A 17,500-nucleotide genomic window follows, 5' to 3' on the forward strand; every position below is an offset into this window, starting at 1 on the left:
ACAGAAGAAGCTACTTGCCTAGGCTCGGGCGGTACTCGCTGTGGATTTCTGACATCCAGGGCCCTCGTGTCCACAAATTAAAAAGGAGCCTAATGATATTACTCCTGCTCGTGCTGAGCATTCAAAAGGTAATGTCGAAAAGATTTTATTGCGTTAATAAAACTCAGAGGTGGTCAAGACGGGCATGCTCAGGGACGGGGGCTGGAATAATCAGTCATCATGTTATGACTTCATTTTTCATTTTGTGTTTTCAACTCGGCCTGGGAAACCAGGGATGGCTCACTCGACTGAGCGAGTGAGCTAGAGAAAGAGAGAGAGAGAGAGAAAGACCAAATGATATCAAAGGAGAGGGAAAATTATAGGCTTGACTTATCTTTAATGTTAGACATCAAAATGGAATTCCTGAGACAAGTGGCTGGTGCATAAACAAGGGGCGGCTTTTGTCTTGGTCAGATTTAAATGAAAAGTCCCCCCTAGATATTAATGTGTGGACTTCATTTGTTAGCTGGCTAAGTCAGGGACTTATAACAAAAGCTTTGTAAACAAAAGATTACACTGAATCGAGCTTTCGAAAATGAAAGGAAAACAAGAGTCTAGTAATCACAGATCAGGCCAGTCTGCTTAGATTGAAATCAGCGCAGGCTGCTGGAGCGGAAAATGTTTAATTGAACTATTTCATTACGAGGAAGTTTATGTCCCCCTTGCAGAATCCAAAATACGAGGAGCAGAGAGGCCTTCTTTTTCCTCCTCTTAAAACGGGGTCCTGAGGAGACGGGACCCCCCCCCAAGCTGAGAGAGCCCGAGCCCCTTGCCCCGTTTTCTCTGGTTCTGCCCACCAGCCAGGTGCACACAAAACACACACATACACACCTGTGGCCTTGCCATGAGTACCCCACACCTTTAGGGGTCTCAGAGACCTATAATAGCCCCCCAAATAACAGTCACCTGTCCGTGGCACTGTAGTGGTCCCCAATCCCCAGTTCTACTGACCTTGGGTAACCTTTCTGGGTCCCCGGGGTGTCTTGGAATCACCTTCTGTAACCTTTGGAAGCCGTAATCTATGGTGGGTTCGTTGAGGGCTGCGGGAAGACACAGAAGCGCAGGTGAGGTCAGCAGCCAGCACTTGCCCCTTCCCGCATCTTAGGGTGACGCCCCGAGGCTCCCCTTACCATGGTCCCAGAATGCAGTGCCCCCTACAGAATGGCTCAGAAACGCTCTTTCGTCCGCTCGTAAAAGCCATGATCATTTCTAATCTATAATTAGACTGGAAGAAAGTCAAAGGGCCACTCGATATATTGTCAGAGTGGGCATGTGGGGACGTGGGATTTCTCGGCCACCCCAAGCCGTCAGTGCGGGCACATTGTCAGCGTCACGGCTGCCGCACACCTGGCCCGGGATTTATGGCGCACCGGCAATGCTGACATATGTCCAGGCTTCGCCGCAGCAGATTTATCCCTGTGGTTCCTTTTTGTCCATTTGCCTGGGCACACACACACCAGCCAGGCAAGCTCTGCTTCTTCCAACCCTGGAATATTCTGCGAATGGCCGAGCGCAAGCGGGCATCCGGCACTCTCCTTCCGCCAGCTCCACGGAGTGGCCGGCTACAGATAGGAATTAATCTTTTTATCCCTCGGATTGTAATTTTGACGATGAACTGTGCGCAGCCATAAATCAGCAGCACGCAGGGCCAGTGCATGAATCACGGCGGCCCCGCGTCTGGGCGTGCGTCTCCTTAACAAGCTTCCCAAGGAGCCTTCGGGCTCAATCATAGGCTTGCTGGGCACCAACAAAAACTGAGCCCCGAGGCCCAAGGCCGTGGATCCCACTGAAAGGACTTATTAGAGTACATTACTGCCCGATGTAGATATTGTTTTCCGTGGAGTCGCGCGCTGGTGCCTGGCATGACATAAATCAGGGGTTTTCCTGAGCCTAATAAGGCCGGCCGCCTTCTATTCATTACCCGGCCACCACCTGGACCATCACTCATTAGTCAGCACCTAATTTCATGATTAACGCCCGACTCAGCAGGCCTGTGCCCTACGCAGCGCACAAAGGCCCGAGCGCCTTGGTGAAGCAGGGCAGATACCGGCAGGCCTTGCCCAAGTCCTCACGCCAGCCCCTGCAGGCTCCTCACGTCCCAGGGCAGCCTGCGGAGGCACCCAATATGATTTGACATTCCATCATACATCCCGGAGACAAAGGTCCACGCCACATGCGAAGTAAGACATTTTCTTGTTAATAAAGCATTGATCCCGCGTATTGATCGGACATGACATGGCTTCGGCGGCGTGTCCACCCCGTTTCCCCTTTGCAAACACTAAAATGCCCCTGCATAGGTATCTAGCCCCGTTTCTAACTCCCAATGATGTAAATTCCATATGTGCAAACCCACTTCATAATCAAACCATTAATCATCAGAAGCTGTCAGCGGTGACTGGGGGGACAATTTGTCATGTCTCTGCCCAGGCTGGGACCAGGGTGTCAGGCAAAAAAGCACAGAGTGGGCAGTGGGCGGGCAGGCCCAGCAGGGCTGAGCTGCCATCGGGGCACCCTTGATGGAGGGGCCAGCAGGAGGCCACTGTCCCCACGCCCCATTCCCCACCCCCCCCCCAGCTAATCACGAGGCTGTTTGACTTAATGAATCGTCTGGTGCAGGGTGATCGGCGGAGATAGATGGGTGACCTACTGATCCCATGCAGATGCCTTTTGATGGGTGATAGGTGCCGTGTGCAGGCACCCAGGGGCTCTATGACTGGGGGGACGGGACCCTCTGGTGCCTGGGAGATAGTGCGAGTCAGCACTGCAGAGCAATCCTGCCTGTTCCCTCTATGAGCAGAAGGGCATAGGTGGCCTCCTGCTTCTGTGCCTCCACCTCTCCTGGGGGCAAGGACCAGCGCCCTGTGGAGGGGTTAGGAGAAACATATGGACACAGGAGATCATGTGTTTGTGCGTGGCCATGCAGCCCCTCCAGGGAAATGTACAAAAACTTGAGTCAATTCTGAAATGCCAGGGACAGGTACCAGGGCCATACCAGACCTTGGTTCTAGACACTGCGGGTCACCGACCATGGAGAGAAGCTGTTTCCCTCCAGGCCACTTGGGACCCCTGCCATATGCACACCCCAAACCTCATACATCCCAGCCACCACCCCACAGGCAAGTGAGAGGCTTCACCCGGTCTCCCCTGGCATGTTCCCCTGGCACGGAGGAGGAGATGCAGCCGATAAATCCTCGGCGTGCCGGCTTCCAAGGCCGGGCACTGCAGGCCAGGGCAAGGTGCAGGCGCGTCCAGTCACAAAGCCCCGAGCCAGGCCAATCAATACCACTTTCCTGTTTTAGAACCGGGTAATTATGAGGGGGAGAGATTGTCTGACCTTTCACCTGCACTGCATTACTTTGCTGATATTAAGATAAATTGCCTGATTTTGGGTAAACATATGCTGCAATTCAAACTGTCAGCCCTGGTTTGCTCAGGGATAATTTGTATTGATCTCCCAGCTTCTTCCCAATTTTGCTTACTGACCTCGTGGATAATTAGAGAAGGGAGCCTTCGGGGGAGCCCGAATCGGGGATGAAGGAGAAATATGAAGAAGAAGAAAGCGAATTTGTGTTATGTTAATATCGGTATGTTCTCCTCCCACTCTCCCATCTGTCAGTGAGGGAAAAGCAGTGAATTAATGGACTTGGTTCCGGAGCAATTTATTCCAAGGAATTATTTAGCAGTATGCTTGGTCTCTGAACATGTGTCACTAGGTTAAATTAATTTAAACTCTGCCTTAAACACCACAAAAACAAATGTTATTTTCTGCTGAAAGGGGGAAGGGAATAAAACACTCCTCCGACATACTGTAAACTCTGCTCTATCTGCAGACCCCACATCCCTGAGTCGAAGATGTGAGACTCTTCAAGAATCACCACCCCCACACTGCCCCAAAAGTAATTAGTCCTCATTACTTGTTCTGAATTCAAATCTGGTGCCGATGGGCTGCTGGTATAAAAGAGATAGATGGATGTGCAAAATTATATCATTTGAGATATGTCAGATTATAAGGCTGTTGTATCAAAAGTCATAAAACAAATCTCCCTTGTGAAATATCTCTTTATTAACCGTGCCATAAGATATTAACATTCCTCATTTAGTGGAGGGCCTTTTATCTGTTTCAAATACATTATTCGTCCTTTTAGAGATAAACTGTATTAATATCCATTTGAGTAGGCGACCGCGGCCTAATGCATAGTAATTTTTGTTGGAGAGCTTTTATTTTAGAATAAGAAAATTACACAGCAATAAAGTCTGAATGAGTCAGAAGCCGTCCTAGCTGGGAATCACATGCCAGGCCAAATGGGGCCGTAATCAGGCCGCTGGTGAGAGACCAGCCGTCCACTCCTGGCCACGGCCGGCCTCCAGCATGGCTCAGACAAACAGGGGCTGACAGGGCTGCGGGGACGTCCCAGTGGGGGGCAGGGGACACTGCAGATTTAAATATTTTGAAGTGTGCTGGGGTTAATCTCATTACGGCCCATGCAAGCACGTCCTGACAGCCGTGTTCTCAAGATTGAAGCAGCACCGTGGATGGGGGAATCAGTCCAACCTCTTTAGAGAAAACAGGGAGGTCTGGGGTTCCAGTTCCTGGGAGATGAGAGAGATAGGCCACTCCCTAGAGCTGCCACTTGGGCCACACGTGGCCTACATGACCAGGGCCATGCTGATCCTCCAGCTCCCAAGGAGGACTCCCTTGTCAGCAAGTTCAGTGCAAACAAACATCCCAAAAAACCACAAGTAGTGATTTCCGTAAATTAGAGGAATAAGTCTGCTGAGACAGAGGCCGCCTCAGGAGCTGATGGCCCGGGACTAAACCTTGCTCTGGAAGGTGCATGTTCCCCAGAGGGCACCCCAGGAACACATTTGGGGCTAGACCGGCTTCATCCCGTTTACTGAGCAGCTACTGCATGCTTTGACTGTACACTAGGGCAGACTCAGGGTCCTGCGTCCCACCCTGACCTGCCTGCAAATGGGGAGCAAATGCAGAAAAGGAAAGAGGGATCCCCAGAACTGAGCACCACTGTATTGCCGACTCCCTCGGCCCAGTTCTAGGGCCTGTACTCCCGGAACCACAGAGCATTCGGCAGGGAACACCAGCCCATGTGGAGGCCAGAGCCAGCCAGCAAGCGAAAGAGGCAAAAAGTTACAGGTCTGGCCCAAATTTGCTCCTGCCTGGAAAACCTGTCTGGCTGCAACAATAAAAACAGGAAGACATTCATCTGCCTCCCTCCAGCTGCTGGCTGCAGCTCTAAACGAGTTCCAGTTTCATTTCAATAATGATCATCTTCCTGTAACTTCCCCAACACGCATTCGTCATAATGCAGCCATTTTCTAGCCCCAAACAGACCCTCATAATGAGGCCGTTTTTCACATTAGCAACATAACTACATAATAGGGGCATCTGCAGTTCCTTTCCGAGGACCGGGGACAGTTCAGGAAGACGGAGTCGATTCAGGGAGCCCCACGCCCTGCCCGACAGGCCGCACGCCTTCAGTGTGCCTGAATGAACACAGGTTGTAATGTGTAAAAATTAAATAAAGTAAAATTAAATTGCTCAATACAAAGACATCCCTCTAGAGGGTGTTAGTGATTTCAGTGACAAACTGCTATTTGCTGACAAGTAGTTTACACATTAACCAGCTGAATCCAAGGGGGAAAAATGCCAATAGCAATTATATCACCTTGAGGTTATTAAATGTCCCACTGATAAGTAACTAGGTGAACTTGACCAGGTGATAAAGACCGCTGTGAACAGTGATTGCATGGTGAAGGATGGCTCTCTGCCCCGCTGTTCCCGCAGATAGCTTCGCTTTTCCGAAATGACTGTATAAAAAGTTGCATTAAAAATGTGTAACCACAGAGAGACAGAAAGAGTGTTCATCTCACTCCCACCCTGCCCGGACACCTCCATCACATTGCCTCGGCAGCTCTACAGTGTCTGAAAAGGCCAGGTACCCAGACCCAAACACACACAGACACACACACACACAGACACACACACACACACACACACAGAGACACACACAGAAACACACACACTTTTTTAGGCCTTAAAATGATGCTAAGTTCCCCACTTTATCATCCACTGTCTCCTCCGAGTGCTTTTCATCTATAAGAAATTCAGATGCTTGGGAAATTAAAATTTCAAAGATCTGCTGCGGAAAAAAAATCAATGGGGCGAGATCAATGCTCATAGAAATTTCATGAACTTTGAACTGATCCCAGCACATGATGAGAGGTGGCTGGGATTTCAGGCTGCCGCCGCCCATGAAAAGCAGCCGCGCGGCCAAGAGGAGGGCCATGCTGTAGATGGGTTTCTGCTTTATATTTTGTCTGACAAAAAAATTAATTTTTAGTCCATTTCAGTAACAAGCAAAAATAGGAAGGGGTGCACAGAAGAAAATCTGCTTTCCCAGCCCACCGTCTCCCAGCCCCCTCCCAGAGAGCACCTAATGCTTTGCACATTAACGCGGCCACGGAATGAAATCGGTTCCTTTGCAGCCGATTGCAGGTGCAAATTAATATTGTAAAATGAAGATCAATACATGGACAGGGCCGAATCAATAGTGGCTAAATTATTGCTGCATTTTCCTCCTCATTCAAGATGAGTTGTGTTTTCCTCCCAAAGTCAATACTTTGCAGCTTTTCTCATTAATTTCTCAATAAATTTGGCAATGAATTTCAATCACAGACGCGGCAGGGCAAGCCTGGCGTGCCAAGGGGCGCGGTCAGTGGCAGCCACTGCCCTGGGCCTTGCCCCAGGCTGCTCTCATCAGAATGATGGGGGGGTCCTGTCACCTCCAGCCTGGTCCTCTGTGCCAACAGTGGGCAAGGGCCTCTGCTCAGCCAGGCGGTGGCTGCTTCCCACAGCCACCCTGCCAGTAGTGAGAACCATCAGGCTTCCTGTGGGGGGTGGTACTTCCTAGTTTGTTTGAGGAGCACATGGTACCCTTGGGCCACCTCTCCTGGACCTACCATGGGGACCACTTCCATACTACAATGCCTGCATGGATACTGTGGTCAGGGGCACTGTGATGTGACACAGAGCAGAGAGGGGACAAGCATACCCCAGTGATCCAGATGGTCCCTCGCAGGCAGCTGGCCAGGGTACTGGGCCGCTTCTGCACATGGACCACCAGAACCAAGGTGCTACCATCTAAGGCTCTGTCCCAGGACAGGGCACCTGCCCAGAATATCCCCCTCATAACCCTGAACTCCACCCAGGTGCCAGAGAACCAGGACCCCAGGAGGTAGAGACCCTGGGGATACCACAAATTTGGATGACAAAAGCATAGACATGGAGTCTCTGGCTGTGTTTTAGCACCAGGTCCAGCACTGGGCAGGCCCAGAGAGTGACTAAGGCATCACCCCTGTTGCTCCTGGGCTCAGGACCCCAGACTTGCCCCCACACACAGGTCCTTGAAGGCGCCACAGGCACTAGACTTCGCGTGAACTTCTGGTGAAACCTGCCTGATGCGGCATGTCTGAAATTTCTGCACAAGACCCACTTTTGTTGTTTCTTCACAGCCCCCCAGGCCCGTCAGACATACTCCAGAGGGCCCCATGTCAGGCCCTGGAGTGGCAGGTGTTGTGGGGACTTATGGACAGGAAGTGCTAGGCAGAGGCTGGGCCCAGACAGGAAGTAGCTCTGGGGTGGCCAGGCTAGAAGAAGAGTGGGGGAGAAAATGGAGGTGAAGAGAGGGGGAAGAGAGAAGTGTGATGGTGGGGAGGGAGCAGCTGGCCCCAGAGGGTGTGTGCTCCTCTCCCCCTATGACCTGATGTCTTTATGTTGGCTGCAAATTTGGGGCTGAACCACTCAGGGACTTGTGCATGGACGACAGTGTGGAAGAACATAAATGTCCCCAAGGGATAGTGTGCCCTCATCTCCATGGGATAGACTCCTTTCCTAGTGCATGGGGGTGTCCTGCACAGAACATGGACCCCCTGGGCTCCGACTTCACCACCTCCCAAGTTTTTTGAAGTGTTTAGAGGCTGGAGACACACCTGTCTGTGCTCAGAGCTGACACCTGGTTCTGTGCTCAGGGATCACTCCTGGCAGTGCATGGGGGAGTTTATGGGGGTGTCAGGAATCGAACCCTTGTCAACCACACACAAGGCAAACACCCTCCCTGCTGTGCTATGGCTCCAGCCAAAGCAGTATTTTTAACTCCGAGTCCAGAAGCAAAGAAAGGTTCCCACAGAGCCCAGCATTTTCACCAGAACAAATCGAGAAGCCTCCAGCCAGGCTTGTGCGCACAGAAGCCACGGTGAGGGTCTCCCATCTTTTTTTTTTTTTTTTTTTTTTTTTTGGTTTTTGGGCCACACCCGGCGGTGCTCAGGGGTCCCTCCTGGCTGTCTGCTCAGAAATAGCTCCTGGCAGGCACGGGGGACCCTATGGGACACCGGGATTCGAACCAACCACCTTGGGTCCTGGGTCGGCTGCTTGCGAGGCAAACGCCGCTGTGCTCTCTCTCCGGGCCCGGGTCTCCCATCTTTAAGAGGCCCAGCCCTGCCTTCTCCACATGCCCCTCCTGACTTCTTTGTCATTTGTCCTTCCTCCACTCCCCACCCCACCCTTCTTCTGAAGTCCAGGTTTAGGTCACAGTCACATCTCCTCTTCTCCACCTTACCCTTCCTCTCAGAGCTAGGCATTTTCTAGGACTAGTTCACTAACCCCAGACCTTTCCTCCTTTCTCCCCTTCCCTTCCCCATCCACAGGAGGAGCAGGGACTTGTGGGCAGAACAAGGCATGAGTCTTTGCTTCGAAACCCCAGGGCTGGTCACGGGCATAAAGGCGTATTCCTCTCTGTAGCCTGCAGTGCCTAGACAGACCTGACCAGGTGGCACCCAGGAAGCTCAACTGCACTTTTATGAAAGCTCATGCATGGGGAGGGGTATGTAGGCTCTGGGCACACAGGCAGGGCATGGCCACAGTTAGGAGCTGGTAACTTGCTGAGTACATTCAATAGTCAGAGCTCCTGAGCTCCTGGGGGGAGGAGTGGGGAGGAGGGCTAGAGATCCAATGACCTGACCTCACACTCCTGCATGACATGCATTCACTCTTCCCCCTCCATGGTACAGGTCAGAGCATCCCAAGTAGCGACTGTGGTTAAGGTGTCCTGCAGTCACCAGGGAGACCCTGGGGCCTGGGTACTACTCACAGGATCTTCCTCGGTTGGGTCATGTTTACAAACAAGTGGTTTTCACAACAGAGACAAGTAGCTAAGGGCCAGCCTAGGCAGGGAATCCTGGGGATGAAAAGGAGTCAACCACTCTCCCCACCACCACAGTGAGACAGAATGGGTCAAGGAGCATTACATGGGCCAGAGCGGTGGCACAAGCAGTAAGGCACCTGCCTTGCACGTGCTAGCCTAAGATGGACTGTGGCCCGGCATCCCATATGGTCCCCCAAGCCAGGAGCAATTTCTGAGCACACAGCCAGAGTAACCCTTGAGTGTCACTGGGTGTGGCCCAAAAACCATTAAAAAAAAAAGGAGCATTATAGGTAAGGGTTTCCCCATGGGATCAAACAACAATGGATGGGCTGTCACAGCCACTATATTCAGCTTCCTTACAACCATAATCAACTCCTTCATCCACCCAGACATCCACCACCACTCAATCTTTAAAAATCCATCCATCTCGAGGCCGGAGAGATAGCACAGAGGCATTTGCCTTGCAAGCAGCCAACCCAGAACCTATGGTGGTTGGTTCAAATCCCGGCATCCCATATGGTCCCCTGTGCCTGCCAGGAGCTATTTCTGAGCAGATAGCCAGGAGTAACCCCTGAGCAGCACCAGGTGTGGCCCAAAAACCAAAAAAAAAATCCATCCATCTCTCCATCCACCCTCCATCCATCTCCCCATCCTTCTATATATCCATCTCTATTCATCTCTTCATCTATACCTCCATCCATCTCTCTAACCACTCTCCATCCATCTCTCCATCCATCCTCTACCCAATCCTCCATCCATCTCTCCATCCATCCTTCCATCTACACTCCATTCATTTCTCCATTTATCTCTCCATCCACCCTCCATCCATCTCTTCATACACTCCATCCATCTCCCCATCCATTTCTCCACCCACCTCTCTATCTACCCTCTATCATTCCCTCCATATATCTCTCTACCCATCATCCATCCAACTTTCCATCAATCCTCGATCCATCTCTCCATCCATCCCTCCATTCACTCTCCATCCATTTCTCTCCATTTATCTCTCCATCCACCATCAATCCATCTCTCTATCCACCCTCCATCATTCCCTCCATCCATCCCTCAATCCACCCTCCATCCATCTCTCCATCCATCACTCCATCTATCTCTCCATCCACCCTCCATCTATCTCTCCATTCACCCTCCATCCATCTCTTCATCCATCCATCTCTTTATACATCCATCTAGCCCATTCATCTCTCCATCTACCCTCATTAATCTCTCCATCCTTCTCTCCATTTATCCTCCATCTATCCACCCTCCATCCATTTCTCCATTTATCTCTCCATCTACCACCCATCCAACTTTCCATCCACCCTCCATCCATCTCTCCTCATCCATCTCTCTATCCACCCTTCATCATTCCCTCCATATATCTCTATCCATCTCTCCATATACCCTTCATCCATCTCTCCATATACCCCTCATCCATCCCTTCATTCACCCTTTATCCATCTCTTTATCCAACCTCCATCCAACTCTCCATCTATCACTCATCCATCTTTCCATCCATCTCTCCATCTATCTTTCCATTCACCTTCCATTCATCTCTCCATCTATCTCTTCATCCATCTATCTCTTCATTATCTCTCCATCCATCTCTGTATCCACCCTTCACCCATCTCCGTCACCCTCCTCTCTCCATCCATCTTTCCATCCACCATCTATCTCTCTATCCACCCTTCCTTCATCTCATCATCCTACTGTATATCCATCTCTCCATTCATCTCAGCCATCCTCCATCTATCTCCATCATCTCACTAACCACCCTCATTCCATCTCTCCATCCACTTTTTCTTCATCTCATCATAGATCCTCCATCCATCTCTCCATCACTGCCTCCATCCACCCACTATACATTTCTCCATTTTTTTCCATCCACCATCCATCCAACTTTCTATCCACCCTTCATCCATCTCCCCCTCTATCTTCCACCCATATCTCTATCTACCCTTCATCATTCCCTCCATATATCTCTCTATCCATCATCCATCTAACTTTCCATCTACCCTCCATCCTCTCTTCATCTCTCCATCTTCACTCATCATTTTCTCCATCCATTTCTCCACCTAGCTCTCCATTAGCCCTCCATCCATCTGTTTATCCATCTTTCATTCATCTCTCCATCTACCTCTCCATCCACCTATCCATCCATCTCTCCATTCATTTCTCCATCCATATCTCCATCTTTCCATCTATCTGACCATCCACCATCCATCCATCTCTTCATCACCCTCCATCCATCTAACCTATCTCTCCATTCATCTTTCCATTTGCCCTCCAATTATCTCTCCATCCATCTCTCCTTCCACCCTACATCCTTCTCTCCAGCCATCTCCTTCCACCCTACATTCATCTCTTCATCTATCTCTCCTTCCACCCTCCATCCCTCCATTCATCTCTCCTTCCACCCTTCATCCATCTCTCCATCCATCTCTCCTTCCCCTCCATCAATCTATCTTTCCCTCCATCTCTCTATCCACCCTCATCCATCTCTATCCATCTGTATGTACACCTATCTCTTCATCCATCTTTTACCCACCCTCTAGCCATTTCTCCATAGATCCTCCGTCTATCTCTTCATCCACCCTCCATCCATCTCTCAATCTGTCCATACATATCTCTATCTTGCCATCCAAACTCCATCCATCTCTCCTTTTCATCCATCTCTCCATCCACCCTCCATCCACCTCTCCATCACCCTCCTTCTGTGTCTTCATAGATTCCCCCATCTATCTCTCCATCTACATCTCCATCCATCTTTCTATACACCCTCATCCATCTCTCCATCCATCTTTCCATTGATCTCTCCATCATCTCTCCATGTATATCTTCATCCATCTTTTTATCTACCCTCAATCAATCTCTCCATCACCCTATATCCATCTCTCCATTCACTCTCCATCGATATCTCCATCATCTCTCCATATATCTCTTCATCGATCTTTTTATCTACCCTCCATCTATCTCTCAATCAACCCTACATCCATCTCTCCATTCACTCTCCATCCACTCTATCTCTCCATTTATATCTCCATCCATCCCTTCATCCATCTCCATCCACCTTCCATCCATCTCTCCATCATCTTTCCATCCATCCCTCCATCATCTCTCCATCCATCTCTTTACCTATCCATCTATCCCATCCATCTCCACCCTCCATCTAAGCCCCCTTTCCATCTCTTTGGTTGGATTCTCAGTGTTTGTCAGATACTTAAGATAGGGAGGTGGCATCCACCTTGACAGACTTTGGGTCTCTGCAAGAAGACACAAGAAAAAGGACACATGAGGGCAGGCAAGAATGCATCAGAAGGGATCTGATCTGCCCTGCCAGAGAGGCAGAACTTTTGACAAAGACAATGGCAACAGACAACAAACTTGGTGATAGCTGTGACAGGGGAGAGGCTATCCTCAAGGTCATTATGCTCTGTGGGGTCCTCGGCTGCACCGGCACTAATGACCATGGCACCCAAAAGCTACATACAGAGGCATCTTCTGTTGCAGGGACAGATAGTACCCAGCACAGACACTGTCCCTCAAAGGCCAGAGAGGCCACAGCCCTGGCAGGGCCCCTTGCTAAGGTCAGACTAGACCAGCCGCCTCTCCACTGTGAGTACCAAAAGGCCCAATGGGGATCAAATGTGCGGAAAGACTTGTGTTTGTATGCTTGACCACATCCTGGAATTACAGATAGAGGCAGGTGACTCAGAGGCTTGGCCAACCCCTGAAGGCTCCTGAGGGTGGCCTAGGGCCAGATCCCTTCTAGGTGCACCTCAGGTTGTGGGTACCAACCTACCCAATCCTCCAGGATACCAGAAAAAACTCTCAACTCCCAGACGAGGCTCAGATGGACCCTGAGCCAAGGGTCCCTTGGTCGAAATGGTCTCCTCTGCCCTTCAGCATCTCCATGCTGAGGCTGGCAGCCCCATGTGCCAGGACCCACAATCCCCATGGCAGCTGAGCCCCATCTACCCACAGTCCTTGCGACCCTGCAACTCGGCCATTGGCCAGCGGGACCTGGATGACTCCTTTGTCCTTTGGGCGAGATGGATGAGTCCCCGCTGTCTGCTCCATGCTGGGCAGGTGCCCAAGTCGATACCTTCACCTTGACACAGAAAGTTTGTGATTTATCAGGGAGCCCCCAGCTGGAGCGTTGTACCCTGAGTGTGTGAGCCAATGGGGGCATGGGAGCAGACTTCGGTCAGAGCCCCTTGGAAAACGACCACAGTCCGTCTCATGACAGACAAATGTGTCTTGTTAGCAACTGCCCAAAAGCGCTTGACTTGTACTAATAACAGAAAGGCCAGGCTGGTCACCGCGGGTCCAAAGACGGAGCACCCTGTCAGCAGCCTGCTTGGGAAATTAGCAAATAATGTTCTTTTCCTTGATAAATGGGTGACAGGTCCTGCTCACCAATCATTTTTAACATTTTGATGCATGTCTATGATCCCACTGGAGGAGCAGAAAAGTTTACTGGCCTCAATTTCCAGATGATGAATGGAACCCTCTAAATGTGCGATTTCTGTATGAGGTATAGTTCATTTTAAGCAATTCCAGTAAATGGGTGTCACTGATTAGGACAAATAGTCTACTTGTACCCAAGCACAAACCCCGTGTCTCCAGCTGCCTCCTGTGAGACAAGACAGAGACGAGACCACCAGGTCTCTGCAGAGGGGGTTGAGCTGGCACAGTAGCCCACAGGCCAGGGCCACCGTCCCTCCTGGCCTGCCTGCTGGGAGTGGTAGATGGGTGGCCTCCTTTCCCCAGTTCCCCAGAGCCCTACAGAGCCTCCCCATGACAGACCCCCAACAGGTCACCCTCAGACCAGCTCATCATGGTGGAGTCACCCTGTCATCAATATGCAAAGCAGTTCACACAAAGTGAGGGGGGCTGGTTTGGGCATGGAACCCCTAGTCCCTGCAGCTCAAATGGCATTCTCTGGGCTCCTCATTCTGGAGATGCCTGGATCTGCCTGGGAGGATAACACGAGCCCTGATGCACTGACCTCACTCAAATGCCAATGGTCTGTTCTGCAGGATACCCAAGAATAACCAAGAATACCCAAGGATGCCCATAGATACCCAAAGATGCCCAAGGATACTGAGAGGTGCCCATGATACCCAAGGTTGTCCAAGGATACCTAAGGATATCCAAGGATGCCTACAAATACCCATAGGTGCTCAAGAATACTCAAGGATGCTCTTGGGTGCCTAAGAATGCTCAATTATGACCAAGCATATCCAAGGATGCCCAAAGAAACCCAAGGATACACAAGGATGTCCAGGGGTACCCCAAAATACTCAAGAATGACCAAGAATATTCAAGTATGCCCCAGAATGCCCATGGGTATCCAAGGATGCCCAAGAATTACCAAGGATATTCAGTGATGACCAAGGATACCCATGAATATTTAAGGATGCCCAAGGATACCAATGAATGCCAAGAATTGCCCATGGCCATGCCCCAGTGTACTTGCAGGGATAAGAGACAAGGAGAGCCCCCAGCACCTTGCTGGCCAGTACCCAGCAACTGCCTATAATTCAAATTCTCTCCACACCTAACTGGGGTGAGAGGCCACGCTAGAACCATTGTCAGTTTGGAGGGGAGACACGAGCCCTCACTCTGCAGTACCAGAACAACAGTGTGGGGACACAATTAAGGATCACAAGCTCTGTGGCTGTGTGTGCTTCCAGGGCTGGTGAGGACAGTGCTTACCATGATAGTCCCCATGTCACTGATAAAGGTATATGTCGTTTGGGGCCCAGAGCACTAAGGCATCTGCCTTGCCAGCACTAGCCTAGGATGGACCATGGTTCGATCCCCCAGCATCCTCTATGGTCCCCCAAGCCAGGAGTGATTTCTGAGCACATAGTCAAGTAACCTCTGAGCATCACTGGGTGTGCCCCCCCCCAAAAAAAATATACATGTCAATGAACAGTCCCTGGGCAAGAGGTAGGAGGGAGGTCAGTGGCCACCTGCCAGGAACACTGTCACCCTCAAAGCCTCCACCCATAGCCAGGTTTCAGGCACATGAAAACCAGCCAACACTAACTGTTGGGAAGCTTCAGGCTGCAGCCAGGCCAGGCCCCAATGTCTACCATGCACAGAAACAGACCTGCTCCCCTACCTTGCATGTGTCCCCTGTGGCTACAAACCACTGTGTCAATGGGTATCTGGTCTCTCGCCATGAGGCACCCATAACTAAGCACTGAAGTGTCTCAGGTGAGGGGGACCCCCGAGCAACACTGGCAGGCCAGAGCCAGTACTGAATTGGGGCTGTAAATGGGAGTTTACACACTAGCCTCCTTTCAATTAGAAGCATACAAACTCCAATTTGTCCTAATCAAGTAACACTGCAATGCTTGCATGATAATTAAAAATGATTTCCTTTCTTACTCTTAACCCTTGGAGGCAAGTCTGAGGGTGGAGCTAGGGAGGACCTGCTCCGGGTCACCTGAACAGGGTCTGGCTCAGGTAAAGACTCTTGGCTTCTCCCTTAATGAGCATCCTCTCAACCAACAACCCAGCAGCAGACAATGATGAAAACAAGCATCGCACTCTGATATTAATTTACACTGTTCACTTTTAAATGTAGCAAATATCTCATTAATTTAATTTTAGGTGCCTACCCGTTTACACTGCATTTTACAGTCTGGAAGGCAATTTACTATTAACTGGCAATTACATACAGCGTGATTGTTAATTCTGCCCCTAAGTGCTAGCCGCTTGAAAATGGTTCTCTCTCTCTCGTTTTTGACCTTCTTACAACAGGGGTGAGGCTCACTGGGAATAGCAGGAGCGAGTGGAAGGCCGGACATGTCACCGGTGACTCCTTCTTTTAATTCACCCTGCTAATCAACTCAGCGCCTCAGCCTCCCAAGGTAATTATCTTGATCGGAGTTGAAAGCCTCGGCTGAGAGCTGGGTGGAAAGGCCTGGTGGCCCTACTTCCCGGGGAGGGGGGCTGGGGGCGCACACAGTGCCCGAGAGTACTGCTCAGGCTTGACTAATAGGGTCTGGCACTGTGGAACCTGGACATTCTCAGACCTCAGGAAAGGCCCAGCCTGGGGGCGGTTCATTATCCTCCCCTCTGATCTATCTGCCTGCAGCAGGAAGTACCTGGGGGTACCCCGCTCCTAATAGCCAAATGCCCAGGGGACAGCAGCCACACCACACAAGGGCTAGCTCTGCACCCGGGGGCTGAGGACACGGTCCCCAGTGATTGCTTCATGGTGCCCGTCAACTTGGGGCCAGTGAAATCAGACAGAAGTTTTCAGGTCAGACAGGTTATGACCCACCTTCCCTGGGTCCCCAGCGTGGTTGAAAATGTATCTGCCCCATAATGACAAGGTCATCTTGTGCCTCAGAGCCAGGCACTCTTAATAGTCCCGTTGACCCTGTGGTGAGACACCCCGCCCAGAGGAGATCCTTAGCCCAGAGCAGCCATGATGTCTCCTGGATGGGTGCGGGAGATAGTGGGGGGCCAGACACCAAACCCCAACACCCAGGAGGGACCGGGCCCAAGGGCAGGAGAGGCCAGATGCTGCACCCACCCTCCCTAGAGGGTCCTGCGTCCTCATCTGGGGGTCCAGGAGAGTGGGGGGAGGCACTAGTGGACCTGCTGGGCACAAAGGTCCAGCTCAGAGCAGCCCTGCAATCCCCGCACCTCCCTGCAGCTCATTAGACCTGCCAGGCATAAACCCCCTACCCCACCTCTTACTTCCAGGCCCACAGTGAACCAATGTGCCCCATCTGTGCCCAGGACCTGTCCAGGTGAGGGCAGCAGACCTGAGCCAGGATATGGGAGGGGTTCCTGAGTTGGGCAAGGAGAAAGGGCTGGTTATGGGAGACCAGAATCCCCAGGCTCAAGTGGCACCCAACTGCATGTGGACACTCCCTCGCTTCTGGCCTCTGGAGGAGTGTCCTGGGGGGCCTCTCACCCAACATAGTGCTGAGGCCACCCCATCACTGGAACTGACACTTGCAAATGGTTCTGAGTGGATAGCAGCATCGAGGGTTCCCGAGGGCCGAAGGGGGCCCTTCCTGTCTGGGAGACCCCTCAAGACATAGCCCTGCAGTGGTGGCGGGCATGGGAGACCAACCTCTCCCACCCAGAGGCAAGGTCTGAAACCATTTCCTCTTCTTCTAGCCCCCATGGGACAACCCTGTACCCAGTGGGGGGCTCCATACAGCAGGACAAGCTCTGACCCATGGCCATCTCATCCCACAGGGCACATGTCC

General features: G+C 51.2%; 1 protein-coding gene across 4 annotated transcripts in view; it reads right to left on the minus strand.

Annotated features, from left to right (window-relative positions):
- The window catches only part of EBF3 (EBF transcription factor 3), a 104,313-nt gene that overhangs the window by 10,306 nt on the left and 76,507 nt on the right, over nt 1-17,500 (minus strand). For all 4 annotated transcript variants that reach the window (XM_049790601.1, XM_049790600.1, XM_049790599.1 and 1 more), the window contains exon 11: nt 991-1,079. In XM_049790601.1, coding sequence (XP_049646558.1) covers nt 991-1,079 — 89 coding nt within the window. The remainder of the gene's footprint in view (nt 1-990; nt 1,080-17,500) is intronic.

The sequence above is a fragment of the Suncus etruscus genome, chromosome 17 (assembly GCF_024139225.1).
Source record: "Suncus etruscus isolate mSunEtr1 chromosome 17, mSunEtr1.pri.cur, whole genome shotgun sequence".
In the NCBI taxonomy this organism is placed as follows: Eukaryota; Metazoa; Chordata; class Mammalia; order Eulipotyphla; family Soricidae; genus Suncus; species Suncus etruscus.